Source organism: Anneissia japonica, unplaced genomic scaffold (genome assembly GCF_011630105.1).
Source record: "Anneissia japonica isolate Jap-2015-1 unplaced genomic scaffold, ASM1163010v1 scaffold27830_len515607_cov181, whole genome shotgun sequence".
Taxonomy (NCBI): domain Eukaryota; kingdom Metazoa; phylum Echinodermata; class Crinoidea; order Comatulida; family Comatulidae; genus Anneissia; species Anneissia japonica.
In genome coordinates this window covers 204829-220259 of record NW_022732997.1, presented here as the reverse complement: position 1 = coordinate 220259, position 15431 = coordinate 204829, and the positions used below count along the sequence as shown (strand labels likewise).

The following is a 15431-nucleotide window of genomic DNA, read 5'->3' as shown; positions in this document are numbered from 1 at the left end:
TTTTATTTTCAAATCACTTCTAGTGATGCAACTTCTGAGGGTCACTTGGTGCATGTAAATGGACTGACCAGATTAAACTGAATACAGTTAACAAATATTACACTTTTACCAGTATAATCCATAGTAAAACCATCCTCCGCTGAACAGCATCTCTGTATTTCCGAGTCTAGGTTTCATGTTAATGCAAGAAACAACACACATTATATAATACAATATGAATAACAATGACTATATTGTTTGGAGGTTTGCACGGCCAAGTAATAATATAATGACTATTATATTTAGACAAGTTGCCAGATACTGTGAAATATAAAAACGATGCAATTAAATAAAACGTGCTATAAATACACAATGTACAATATGCTATTTATTTATTTCATGGCCCTATTATCTTTTGGCATATCGATGACTTATTAATTATCACGCTCTATATGAGATGTACTATCACTAGAATGTTAAATTAAGTGGATTGTTTGCTTCTGGAGGGTCTTCACTGAATACTTTATAAGCAGTTCTAATTATTCAGTCAATTCTTGGTATACAGATCATGTAGTATACAGTACCTCTATGGACAGATCTACCAAATTATAAAGGTATACCTAATTTAAATCAGTTGTGGGGGCGCAATGTTAAAATAAGTTAGTTTTTACAAGGGTCGAGAGGTCCTATCACGTAAACTGTTTCAAGATGCCAAGAAAAATATGAACAAAATTTTGATAATGATAATTATATGAGAAGATGAATGATGATGATGATGACAGCGATGGTGATAATTATGTTGACAAAGGTGGTGGCATTGTTGGAGCTATAAAAACACTAATGCAGACTAAAGTAAAATGAGTTCAAGCTAGAAAGGGTCTCTGGATGGTGTACAGGGACAAAAGCCCTGGATAAAAATCAGCGGTTTTGATTAGATATAAAATTTGAGTGTTTTCTATATATTTAGTTGTTTAATAGTAATATTTCAATAGAGCGAAGCGATCAATGAGATTTTTTTTAAACTCGCGCAGTGACACATGGTTCTGATGTTCTGGAAGACCAACTCAAATGATTTTCTATCATTTTACAATGCTGTACATCCCAAGCAGAACAAGCAATTTTGAGCTCAAGTAAGAGACCATTTACCTGGGTCCAGATTTGCAAAGTGCTGGATTGCAGTCCAGGAACTAAAAGCCCCAGCAAAAAATTTAACAATTCCGTATAAACACAAAACATTTTGAATGACTGTACAAATGTTTGAAATCAGTTATTTAATATAGTAATTGTGGCTTTGCGTGATTTGAGTGATTGTGATGTGTGCGACAATCATGAGGGTCTTCCCGCCCCCTCCTCCCCATGCAATTCTGACAACCTTCAACCCCCCTCTTTATACCACTCCACGATGAGGTCGTTGGACTAAAAATATATAATTTTCCCCATCCAATCAAATTTACTGTAATTTTTGATCCCTATTATGGTCTAAAAGTACAATTTTGGGCCATTCTAAACCATAAAATCTTTCCCAATATGCCCACTAGGGAAATTTGTTCTGAGGCCCCAGAACCACATGGGCCCTGGTTCACTGATCACTTCACTAGTTTAATACCATAAAAGTTTATTGACAAATTTGTCAGAGGTGCCATTGTGACTACATCAATCCAAATGGTTTTTCTCTGAACCAATTACCTTGGATTGAGATGTGTAGCATATGCTGTATAGTTTACCGAAAGCTTATGATTAATTATTACAGTGTATCTTTATGTATTTAATTACAGAATAAGATTTGTTGGTATTGTTTCACTGTGACTGCACTTTCTGTAATCTCATGCATAATTCTACTCAATAAATTAATGATTTACCCTACATTACAGGATTGAGATTACGGATTTATGAACTTTGTCACAAATTAACCTCCTTTACTTCACAGTACACAGATGTCAAAAACATCAAAGGAAATTGCAATTATGGCAGGGACATAATGTGAGAAAAATTGTTATCCAACAATATTTTTCAAAGCATCAGCGAGATTTGTGTACTTGAATTCATAACCACTATCTAAAGTTCTTTTGGGTTGCACATTCTGTCCTTCCAACACTAATGATGCACGTTCGCTACCGACCATCATTTTTATAACAAATCCTGGCACAGGAAAGATTGATGGCCTCCACAGAGCTGATGCGTAAGCTTTCGTGAAATCGCGGTTTGTGGTCACACCAGGCGCAGTGCCGTTTAAAATGCCTTTAACTTGATTGTTTTCAACAGCATGGACAAAGATTCCTGCGGCATCATCAACATGAATCCAAGGAAAGAATTGGTCACCGGAACCAATGACGCCTCCAACACCGATTAAAAATGGTAACTTCATTTGTTGAATAGCGCCACCATCTTTGCCTAGAACAACACCTGAAATGAGAGAATGTGGATGTAACTGGATGATAACTATTCAAGAAATAATTCTTTACATGAGTAGGCCTATACAAAAGTACTGTAGTGCAGTCTTATCAGGATACCATCCAAGACCACTTCATGATGACCATGGGTCCACAGATCTTAAAAACACATAATTGGTAGAAATCTAAAATACAGTAGAACCCCTCCTTTGGGAAAACCTAAGGGGACACTTTTGGGCCACAAAACAAGGGAAAATACCGTATATCTTTAAACACTACGGCCAACCCCTATTAAGGGGACACTTTTTTGGTCCCGAAGGTGTCCCCTTAATAGGGGTTCTACTGCATTTACTTCTTCCCAGACCCTCCTAATAATTCAGAAAATATGTTGGGCACAAAAGATGGTTGGAGGGCTGATGTGAATTTTTTATTTAACACTGAGGTCGGCATTGAAATGCTTCCACTGTTCTTGTAAAAATTTTCACGCACTGCTTTTATGACACTTTATGCTCAGTTTTTTTTTTATTAATGTCCATGCCAGATCATAACAACAAGGGATTTTATAGCCAAAGATTGTAGGCAAACCACACACATATAGCTTTTAATATATTTTTTTGCGGGGCATAAGAGCTGGACTTCCCCCACCTGTGATGTCTACTAATGTAAAACACTTTTGACCATGTATGACGATCAATGAGTAATTATCAGACGTGTAATACCTATTCTAACAATTGCAACCCGTGTTTCATTTGACTCGGCAAGTTTTGCGGCATTTTCCCAATCAACGCTGAGTCTGGCAAAGAAATCGTTCCCTGGGGGGCTTTCCTCAGTGTACTCAACTGTGGTTGAAGGTGCATAGTAACCTAAAAACATACAGAAAAGGAAAGACATTTAATGAAAACTACGTGGATATGGTTTTTTTGGATGGCTCACTTCATTCATACAGTATACGTTAACAGGTGCTTTCAAATGTGAATTTGACTATTTATGCTGATTTATAGTGGAGTGCTTTCAATCCCAGGGTCCTGGGTTCAATTCCTGCCAGTGTTGCAGGATTTTTCTCATGACCAAACAAGTCTCCTCCCTAAGCCTGTCATAGATATTTAGTTTGGGTAAAGCATCGTGTGTATGTTTGAAAGTGATTGTCACCTACAAGTAGGACATTGATATATTCGCTATTGGCAATCTTTGGCGCATGTGAGTATGGGGTGCATGTGCGTCTAAATAAGTAATCAAAAAATAGTTAACAATATGGTGGGAAGCCATGTATGTTCATTGCAATGTGCATAGTTGAACAATATTCCAGTCTGAAATTCAGAATTTAACCAGTATTTAAATATATATAAATACAAATACCATAAAACAATTAAATTTCCTAAGTGTGTTGATATTTAAGAAAGTTATTAGACCCCTATTAAAAATTAGAATTAGAAAAAAATATCATTACCAAATTAGCAGACATAAATAATAACTTTCCTATATTCTCCTCAAATTTTTGTAGTAAAGTAAGTAGGCCTAATGTACATATTATTACCTACTGCAGATGCTGATACAAACACCTTGGGCGGATTATTTGCTTCTGATATCAATTTGGCAATATCAGATGTGATCTCTACTCTACTGCTTATAACCTCCTTCTTGAAGCCTTCATTCCATCTGTAATAACAAAACAGGAAACCATTAAATGTTTAATTTGTTTCAGTACTGATCTCAAGGATGTGCAACGGTGCACATTAGCACAGTAATGCAAGTTTTAACTTAGAGCTACAGTTTTCGTTGGTTGTGTCAACAATTGTGGTGAAACTATTCTATGTCCAGCTTGTGTCCAGAATATGCTGTGGGTGTCCAAATTCAAAATGTTAGTGAACATAATTATGGCGCTACCAATGCGCTATTGCATTTTATTGAATAGTATTATTGTTTTCTAAACAACTCATTTTATTTATTTACTCAATATTTTAATTACACAAGGCATACACAAAATAAAAATCAAACCTTTATTATTATTATCTTATACAGACTTTACAAAATTTAGTAATATAATAACAGTAATAAAAGGAATTTCTTAATTATATTTTGGGTAACTTATCTTTATTACAGTATATTTAAAGGTAATCAATAATATAAAATAAAATTAAAGAATATTTAAGTTCTACAGTCCATTCATAAATGTTTTTCTTTAATGCCCACCTTCAACATTGTAGCTTGCTTAGCTTAGATAAATTTTATTTAAATTTAATCATTTTTGAATTTGCAGTCCTAGAAGAATCTTGTATGAAAAATGCTTTTGCCAATTTTTTAATAAATTATCTATCTTTTCCCTAATTGATTAATGCACTTATATATGAGAAACATATTTTTTTTCCTCCTTAATTAATCTGAATTAATACACATTAGCATTTTTCAATTTTCATTTACAGTATAAAATTGCCTATAAATTGCAGTATATATATTCCTTCATATTTAACAACTTATTAATTAGCTATCATGAGCATCTATAGCAGTGTTTCTGCTATACATGCTAAAACGAGATGAAATAGACAGCACTTTTTGAAGTCTATTACAAACTGTTATTAAATTATTATTTATTACAAATTATATTATATTATATCATTACAAATTATTATTATTATTATTATTATTATTATTATTACAGTATTATTATTATTATTATTATTATTATTAAAGACTGTTATAAGCATTAATACAGAGTTGAGTCACCTGGAGAAGTATACTGCTTGAAAGCTGAAAGCCCATGGATTTTGTTTGCCTATAAATTACTCATATTAATTTCTGTACAGTAATTTTTGTTTTTCTCTTCTTTTATTTATCTTATTCAGACACCAGTTCAATATCTTCTTCACTAGATACTTCATCCTATCCTGGAAATCCTATTCCAAAAATATATAAATAGTTTGTATAAACACAAATGGAAGCTCAGATATGGTAAAAGTGAGAGTAGATCCAGCACTTAACAATACTGTACTGTAATAAGAATATGTATTAAGACTGCAGACAATTATAGCAAATGGATGGAGATTTAATTAATAGATGCAAATATAAACATCATATATTGTAATTTTATGTTAGTTTAGACTTTAGTGCATCGCTGACTATCATAATTCAATCCAAATTTAACAATGTTAGTTCAGAAATCAACACATAGTTTTAATATGTATTAAGACTGCAGACAATAGTAAATGGATGGATATTTCATTTAAATGCAAATATGGACATCATATATTGTGATTTTATGTTAGTTTAGGTTTAGTCTATCGCTAAATATCATAATTCAATCCAAATTTAATGATGTTAGCTCAGAAATCAGCACATTGTTTATACTGTATGTTTAGATGAAATTACCTTTTCATTGGATTGTATGCATTCTCACCAGATAAATTAATAATAGCATCACACTCTTGTAAACCATTCTTCTTCAACTCTGACTGATAGGTAATAAAAATACAAAACTGTAATATCAACAAAAGATATTTAACACATTATTCTTACAACTTGAGTATATACAGTACTGTGTTTTTGCCCTTAAACCCCATTGTCATATTCAATTTTAATATAATTTAGAGGCAACCTCTTAGTGGCATATCTGAGGATGCATGGGGCCCCTGTCGCTCCCCCTCCCTACCTTAATTGAAAATGTTTAAAGCAAAAAAAAAATAGACTGAAATCAAGGAGGATCCAGGATTTAAAAGAGGGGGGTTCAAAAAAACTCCAAAATGAAAGGGGTGGTCCTCCCCCAGGAAAACTTTGATTCCTAGATGGCTGGAAATGAGCTTTCTCGACTTCTGAGGAGTCTCTTAACGGTTTTCCCCCACTAGAAAAAAGGTCAAGTAATTTTATTTCATTTTTTAGGCCTATCATAGAGGAAAAAAATCAAAGACATGCAATATATTATTATATTCCAACAACATTGAGTATTTAGATATGTAATCTGTCTTCCATGGATTGATGAACCGATAGGCCTGAAGAACTCACATTCGTACATAAATTATTACGATGGAAAACCAAAAACAGTGTGTATAATTTATCTAATTAAAAACTAGTTGGGCTAAGCCTAGTTTGCCTGATCTTCCAACCTATGTTTAGGTATGTTAGCATGCTATTTGTAACCCAGTTGTATTTTGTTACGTTTCTTCACAGAGGGGGGGTTCGTCCGAACCCCCCCTGGATCCGCCACTGAAATCAGTCACCGCCCCACCCCCCAACTTCTGCAACTTCTCTCAGCTTTACTGTCTTTGTAACATGCAATGCTACTAAGTGGTGGAACCCCTACACTATCTTTGAAATATTTACTTCACTACTGTGAAAAATTCTACCCTTACTATCTTTGTTACCTTCAATGCATGGTATTCAAAAAGTTTTGTATGACATTTATTTACACATGCTGCATTTTTCCCAACAATGGGAAAAATGGGCCAAAAACTTTTCATGTTTTACCTGGGTCCTCACCAGGATCTGGACCCTACTGGCCTTCAATGGAAACTTTCAGACCCCTGTTGGAGACCCCTCACCATAATATATATGATCAAGCTTCTTCATATGTAGCTTGAAATTTGCTCCACCATATGTGAGCCCTCTAGTTGTATAAATAGGAAGGAGACTGGTGGTCTTAGATCCGTAATGATATTGTACGAGCATCTGTGGTCTAGACAGCATGATGCTTGCCGAGATGGCGACAGATTGTGGGTTCGATTCCCACCAGAGACCTCTTTTATTCCCCCTCTTCTTTTTTATACAACTATACAAATATACTTTTGTGGTTGGACTATTATTTACATATTGTTCCTTTATATTAGATTTACATACATATACGTATATGTGTGTGTTTATGTATTTCCCTTTCTCCAAGTTGGACAAACAAAAATGCTATTTAGATTAAGTTGTTTGTTCATCAAATTCACGGAAAATTTATTATGCTTTTAAATTTTTTTTTTTCAAGACGAGAAAAACTTTATATTTTATTACTACTTTGTACAAAAAAAAAAAAAATGAAAATGAGATTTTGTATTTTATTTTAAGAAGGAAAATATTCATAATTCTTCCGTTTTCTTTTCAAACCTTCATTATTTAATTTACTGGGCGACTCTCATTCTTTCGACCTCTGGTCTTAATGAGAGGCTCCCAGATCCTACAATTTTATGACATTATGATATATTATTATGTAGGATTGAATTTGATTTTTGATTGTGTGATAGTGAAATTGTGACTGATTGATTGTGTGACTTGTGCTTGTGCTACCACAGCTCCATTTGTCATTATCAACAGATAATTTATCCTAACGTTGAAGACTCAAAATGCTGGTAATATTAATAAACATATAATATGTGATTATATAATCTTTGTCTTCAGTTGGTTATCAGTAAACATACCCATGAAATAGTTTTTGGACCACTGGTCCTGGAAATGATAGTCCAATCATGGCCTCTTTTTTGTAAAAGCCTACATACTGCTGATCCAATAAATCCCCTACCTCCACCTGCATATGGAAAAATAATAATAATGACAATGATAATGATAATTGCTGATGACTGATGATGATTGGATAGTTTTTTTAAACAATTTAAATTTAATGTTTATGAGATCAGCTATAAATTTTTTCAACAATTATAAAATTTTCAGGGCTAATCAAATGTAATAATATAAAACTATAGTACCACCACGATGTGACCACTTTTGGTCTCCCTGTACTGAGTCTATCATAATCTAGGCCCTATTCCGGCCATGGAAAAACAACTACTGGATAATTTTCCAATTTAAATACCAAAAATATTTATCCCAGACTGCAAAATAAGAATTAGGCCTAGAAATCCGTCCGCGCGTTTCTATGCTAGCCACACGGCTAGGTGGCCCCTTCATTACTCATAGTAGTAGGCCTCCTAGCTAGGGCATAGTTAATATCAGTAGGCCTGGGCCTTAGTAGTGTAGTATAGGCTAGAGTAGTGTAGGCCTAGAGGCTAGGGTAGGGCCAGTAAGGCTAGCCTACTACTCTAGGCCTAGTACGAAAATTAGCCCTTCCCTAATAATCAATCAGAGCTTACCGACTAAAACCTTCATTTTATGTTACTGCACTAAAGCTAGGTTTATTGAAAGCGTACGGTAGCTCTATTGATAAGTCAGGTATGTTTAAAATGTGGTAAGAAGACGTCGCTGAGCCACCGTATGCTGAAGTTATGCAACCAAATACAAAGTTTTATTTTGATATATAGCGCCACCGATTTGTTATCCATATATGGTTATGACACCTCCTTAAATGGAAAGTAAGCTCCCGGGTAAGCAAGAAAGGCATGCAGACAACAAGTACGGTACTTCAAATCATACTTCTGTACTAAGTAGGTAGTGAGTTACTGATAATTGCAATCCTTTGACGCCTGTTTACCGCAGCACATTTCTCTCCTTGACAGTTTTACTGCATCAACCGGTACGTTCTCTTTATATTTACTGTATTCGTCTTTTACACAACAGAAAATGTTATTCCATGGGTCGTATAGAAAGAATGGGCATAGAATACGATTGGGGAAGTTTTCCTAAGCAATTTGACATGTTTGCTTTTCACTGTTCAGGGGCGTCCCATTGCAAAACTTTTTCTTTCAATGCTTCATGATTTAGTGCTATCATTCTTACACGTTAATGCGTTAATGTATACCTTTTCTATCTGATATGACATTTTAATGGGTTTTTTTTTTTAAATTCTTTGATTTTTTTTACAAACTCAATCGAGGCCCTCATCCAGGCCCATAATGCATAAAAATAGTATAGCATCAGTAATAATAAATACAGTAATGCAATATTAAAATACTTTGTGAAAATAATAAGAACTACTGTAATATGAAACAAAGATATTGGGTATTGAAAAAAAGTAATTTCTGGCTATGTAACCATACAATTTAACTTTATAAATGTAATCATATTACAGTTTGATGTACAAAAGGCCTGGTTTTCCATTCCATTCTCAGTTTAAGGGCACAGAAAATATTATAGGATCACTCTTTTTTCTTGAAAAAGTGATGAGGGTGGGCAGTTTTGTTTGTTTTTTTTAATCGAAACAAGAGAATATTACTTTTTTATTGATAAGGGAGGGACTGTTTTTATTTATATTTGGCAAGAATATTGTACATGTTAATAAAAACTGATTTAATTTTATTGTTTTTTAAAGAAAATGTATTTTCAATCCAACAATTGCATTGTTTTTTTGCACTGTTGAAATAAATAATGCGGCAACAATTTTTTTTTAATCCCGCATCAATATTTCCCAAATTTTTGATGTGATAATCAAACATTTTTTTTCTATTTGCCCTAAAATCTTAATATTTAAAAAAAAAATTTGAAAATTAGCAAGGAATTGCTTATTAATATCATAATTGTATCCAAAGTACCTTGGCATTTTTTGACAGCAAATTTATATTACAGTAGAACCTCGAATTTACGTACGGTACGGGACCAGAGGGCGTACGTAAATCGGGGGATTCGTAAAATAGAGGTTGGGTTAAATTTGTGGTAACCTTTGACCTAATACGTACGTAACGCTCAATAAACGTACGGTACGAACGAACGATGATACCTAGGCTAGACCTAGCCTCTAGGCCTACGAATAAAGCCATGTGTTTAGGGTTCTTATTCATCACTTTACGATGTCATAATAAAGTGTTCAAATGAAACCATGTGTCTAGTGTATTAATTCATCACTTTATATCTATTATTTAACTAAAATAAAGAACATGAAAATATTGTAAGATTACCTATATGACAAAGGTATAACTTGGGAATTCCCCTTCATGCCTATTCTAAACAACAGAGATGTGGTGTTGTCTGGGCCTGTTGGCGATTTTTTTTTCCGTACGAAACATTTACATATAAACTCCACTCGGGCCGTCTCGGCTGAATCGACCCGAAAATCTCATTGCAGAATTTAGGAGGTCAAAAGGTCATCAATAGATAAACGTCTACAGAACAACTTCTGAGAGAACGTCGCTGTCTAATACATTGATGTTACCATGTTAATACCAATGGGTCGTTTAAAATGACATATAATATTTGATTAAGCTGCACGAGTAATGAAAAGTGTTATTTTAACTTGAGTTACATACTATGACAATTTTAATTTTTTAGTTAGGCCTGGGTTTTGCATAATCACCTAGGCCTACTAAAAACGCTTTCTGGGAAAAGCACAAAGAGTAAGGAAAAGCGCGTTTTTCTTCATCTGATCAAATGAAACAGAATGACAGTTATGTTCAAATTAAGAGAAGAGCTGAGAATAGGCAGCTCTAAAATACTGGGATGCCACAGACCTGCCAAAATGGCAAAACATCAATTAATGAAAGTAAAAATGAGATAGTTATTAATATTAGGCATAGTAATTGGCAGGTTCTTGATTACAAGGCTAGACCAAGTTAATTACATATGTAATGCCGAAATAATAATAATAATAATTATTATTATTATTACCTGTACGTTAAGGGGAACTTAGACAAAGGGGAAATAACACAAAAAATATTCCCCTTGGGCTAGTTATTATTTATAGGTCTAGTAAATAGTATCTGTAGGTTCTTCATTTCAAGCCTTAGGCCAAGGTAATTAATGCTAAANNNNCATGTGGTTTTAGATTATAACAACCCGGTATTAGACTCAATCAACGTTGCTGTTTAATGAAAATACGTTGCATTATGGTTTGTTTATTGTTATAGTTTATTCTTATATTCTTTTTACTATGGTTGCTCTCAAAAGGGCCGTTTGTTTTGAATATTTTCGGGGTTTTTGATGACGTCATCGTCCATACGAGGCGTACGTAAAACAGAGGGTTCGCATAACTGGGGTACGTAAAAACGAGGTTCTACTGTATATTAATTTATATTATTTCATATAGGCCTTTACATATTTTTTGACTAATTACAAGTTTGTGACCATTATAATAATTTCATATCTTTATAACATTATAATGATGATTTGTGTTTACTGGACAAAGATTTATCCATTATATTTCTTCTTAGTTGTGGGAGGGTTAATTATTACATGGGTGAATTTTTTCTTACCATATTTTCCCTTTCATTCATTGATAAACACAATTTATCTATGCCCTCTAGGGTAAAAAGAGGGTGTAACCACCCTCTTTTAGATCTTTTCCCCCAGTTTTTAAATATTCAAAAATCTGTATCTCATTAAGCGTTTTTTTTTTGTCAAACATCATTTTTGTCCTAGAAAAATCAGTTGTACAACATATAAAAAAATATTTCTTCCGGAGTCCTGGCTTAATTAAGGGGTATCCATTATTTTCTTTATTTTCACAAAAAAAAAATTACTGTGATCACAAATCATGAACCATGGTGATCAAAGCATGAAATGTTTTTCAATGTACATGCATTTGCAAATAATAAATTGTTTAAAAGCATACGCTACTCCACTCAAAATGTGTAATAAACTCTTAAATAAAATTTTTGCCTTAAAACCCTTTTCTGGTCATTAATAAAGATGATTAAAATGCTGAATATTATTTAATCAACCTTAATTGTTATTTATTCAATTTTTGTAATTCCTCGAGTGATTAATTAGTGTAATATGATATGAACTCTCATTACAGCACATGAATATGATTGATGGGGCCAATTGGAATATTTGTATTTCAGGTACACAATATCACAACCGGTATTTTTCTTTTAAATGTACAAAAATATTGTTTAAATTATGACATAGACACAGTAATACCACAACCTTTGGTACATTTTCAAAATCTTGACTTTGCAAATCATGAACAAGGTTGGCTGAGTATTGGAACGTGTGAAGCTGTGATCACAGGCACAGGTGTCTGCTGGATTGCAGCATTATTAGCATAGATTGACAATTCAAAATCTTTGTTAACTACCCATGTGATTAGATTATGGAATTTGTTACCTTTGTACTACATTCAGTACAGCCTTATTTTAAAAATCTATTTTACATTATACTGTGATAATTTCACTTTTAAATTTTGATATGTTGTGCAACTGATTATTCTCAGACACAAAAATGATGTTTGACAAAAAGCCTTTAAAACGGTTTATGAGAGATACAGTTTTTTGAATATTTAAAAACTGGGGGAAAAGGTGGCTAAAAAATGGTAGTTACGCCACTTTTTCTCCCAGTTTTTAAATATTCAAAAATCTGTATCTCATTAACACTTTGACAGCCAGGGTTTGAAAAAGTAGTATTAGCCACCGCCAGACTTTTTAGTGAATTTTAACACTTTTCCAAAGCTCATTGAGAGTGCGTATGTGATCAGATTGACATGTAGTGAATACTACAAGAACTACAAACATTTTAGCTTTACAATGGTACCAAACACTTTATTCTAATCACAGTTTGTGACCCATAACATTAAAATGAAAATGACTCACTTTTGGAGATTTACGCAATTTCGCACAACGAAGCCAAGATAATCGCGATTTCGTGAAAGTAAATCAATACCACTCTACGCTAATGTAAACAAACAAATAGTGAAATACTTACGGTCCAGACTGAATGTAGTGTTCAAATTGTTAGTACATGTTGGTAATTACCCCATCTATTGGATTCCGTAAAAAAAACCCTGAAACACGGAGACCTCCGTGTTCGGCGGTCAAGCGTTGCGTTACCAAACACAGAGATCTTCGTGTTTGGCGGGAAGAGTGTTAACCGTTCTAGAGTTTTTTTTGTCAAACACCCCTTTTTGTGTCTTAGAAATAATTAGTTGTACAACAGAGTCAAAATTTTTTCCTTTGGAATGCTAGCTTGCAAAATAACATGATGAAGTGGAGAAACAAAAAGAAAAAAAAAACAAACTTAAGAGTTATTATAAATACATCATACAGTATATCTATCGCATTGATTATGAAAACAGAGCCCTGAATAGAAACACACAAGGATCGAATTGAAAATAGCTCATTTAAATGGATTCAACCGCAAACAGATAAAAAAATATTTTTGGTTTATTTAGACTTTTCTTGAATAGATTACAAAGGCCAATTTTCTGCAAAAGAATTCATGAATAGTAATATTTATGTTTGTTAATTTGGTGGGGAGAATTCTTTTTCTCACATAGATTTTTTATTTATAAAAGTTAATAATTTACTAATGTGTAATATAATATAATATAATATATAATATTATAATAATATAATATAATTATATATATATATATAATATTGAATTGATTTTTTCGTGTTTTCCAGCTCATGACAGACAGAGGACACAACAAATTATAAATAAACATACCCACCTTCTGGCAACAGTGGCTTTCAGTCTTTGCTACTTGATTTATAATAATATAGAGTAGAACCTTGTTTTAACTTACCACAAGGTTCTAATGTATTATTATATTATTATATATGCTGATTGATTTATTTTTGTATTTATATTGATATTCTGTACATGATGTCAATTGAATTTTAAAAGATTTTAATTTTATAGATTTGACCAACTTTGAACAAGTTTGAATTCAAGCTGATTAGTATGCTAGTGGTTATTTCCATTTATACCCCTGAGTAATTTCATTACTTGCATGTTTATGTATATTTCTGTCAATTTCCATTCAATAATAACACACATCAAAGAGTGTGAAATTTTTTCAACCAGGCTAATTAGTTTTTATATATACCTAGTTGACAGTGACGATAAGGTAAGACTTTTTTTATACCTGGTTTTGCGAACTTATTTTTTCAAAGATCGTCAGAAGAGGGCGGAAAAAAAAAAAAAATAAAGTTTTGTTGTCTTAATATTATATTTAGCAAATAGTTGCCAAAAACATCCAGACAGACGAGAAAATAAAAATAAATTTTATTGGTGAATATCAACAATGTCATAATGGGATGGTTAAATGCTTTCTTCTTCTTTAGTCATCTATCATCCCTATCCACTTTCTTCCTCATTTAAATGCTTTAAATTTATATATTTAGGAAGAAATATACATATCTTATTTTTGGAGAATTCAAGGCAGTAGAGGGCATAATAAAATTAAAGAAAAACTTATTATAATTCCTACAATCGTTCATTATAATGTATGAGTATTTATTCAGCTGCAAGTTTGGTTATAAATCATAGGCTAATTGAATGCACAACAAAGATATCATATTAATAATTTCAATTATAGAACGCAATGTGCTGTTCCATCAAACAGTTTCTTCCCTCTGTTCTGAGTACTAAATATCATATTACACAATACAATTATACAGTTTCAAATTTACAAGTAACAATCTCCCATGCTCTTCCATTAATTGTTCTACCTCCTTCTGATTAGAAAAATGAACATTTGGCGAAAGAAAATAGTTTTCTGTTAGGCCCTGTACAAAGTGTCAAATATTATTTGACAAAAACAAGTTACATGTCTAAATATGGTCATGATGACATCACATCATCACCATATATGCAAGCCATCACTATATATGGATATACAACAGTTTTTTATCGAAAAAAATTTGGTAATTTGGACAGAGCTTCAGAAGTTACAGAATCATACAATTGTGGATACACAATCATTTTTAGGCGAGACTTTTTTTTATACCTTATAGCGAAACTGCCACCCACAATAATGATGATTTCGAATAAAAAGAAAATTTAATTTTTGGCCAATTAGCACACCCACCACTACGAAAAAATGGAAATCTCAGAAAAATAACAAGAGATTTTCTTTATTACACCCGCTGCTGCCTTGAAATCTCCAAAAATGAGATATGTATATTTCAGCATATTAAAGCATTTAACCATCCTATTACTACATTTTTTATGTTTTAATAAAATTTTATTTTTATTTTAAGATGTTTTTGGCAAAACTATTTGCGAAATAAGAAAGAAAAGTTTTATTTTCATTTTTTTTCCACCCTCCTCTGGCGATTTAAAAAAAATCGCGAAACAAGTTATAAATATATAACATTCTTGTCAACAATAGAAATGACAAGTTTTAATGGTGTATTTTACTTATAATCATAGTGGAATTAGTAGATATTCATGAAAATACATAAAATGATATTCATTATGTACTTAAATGTGATGTACTTAAATAAATATGATTAAATAAAAAATAAATAAAATAAAAAAGAAATA

The 15431-nt window shown here is 32.5% G+C and overlaps 1 protein-coding gene across 1 annotated transcript; it reads right to left on the bottom strand.

The window, feature by feature from the left end:
- Nucleotides 1–78: 78 nt before the first annotated feature.
- On the bottom strand, nucleotides 79–8580 carry LOC117115944 (epimerase family protein SDR39U1-like). Its single transcript, XM_033259840.1, has 6 exons — nucleotides 8426–8580; nucleotides 7757–7863; nucleotides 5733–5815; nucleotides 3904–4025; nucleotides 3089–3232; nucleotides 79–2382 (listed from the first exon to the last, which is right to left on the bottom strand). The coding sequence occupies exons 1-6, from the start codon at nucleotides 8439–8441 to the stop codon at nucleotides 1973–1975; spliced, it is 882 nt and encodes a 293-aa protein (XP_033115731.1). The 5' UTR covers nucleotides 8442–8580; the 3' UTR covers nucleotides 79–1972.
- Between the last annotated feature and the right edge of the window lie 6851 nt (nucleotides 8581–15431).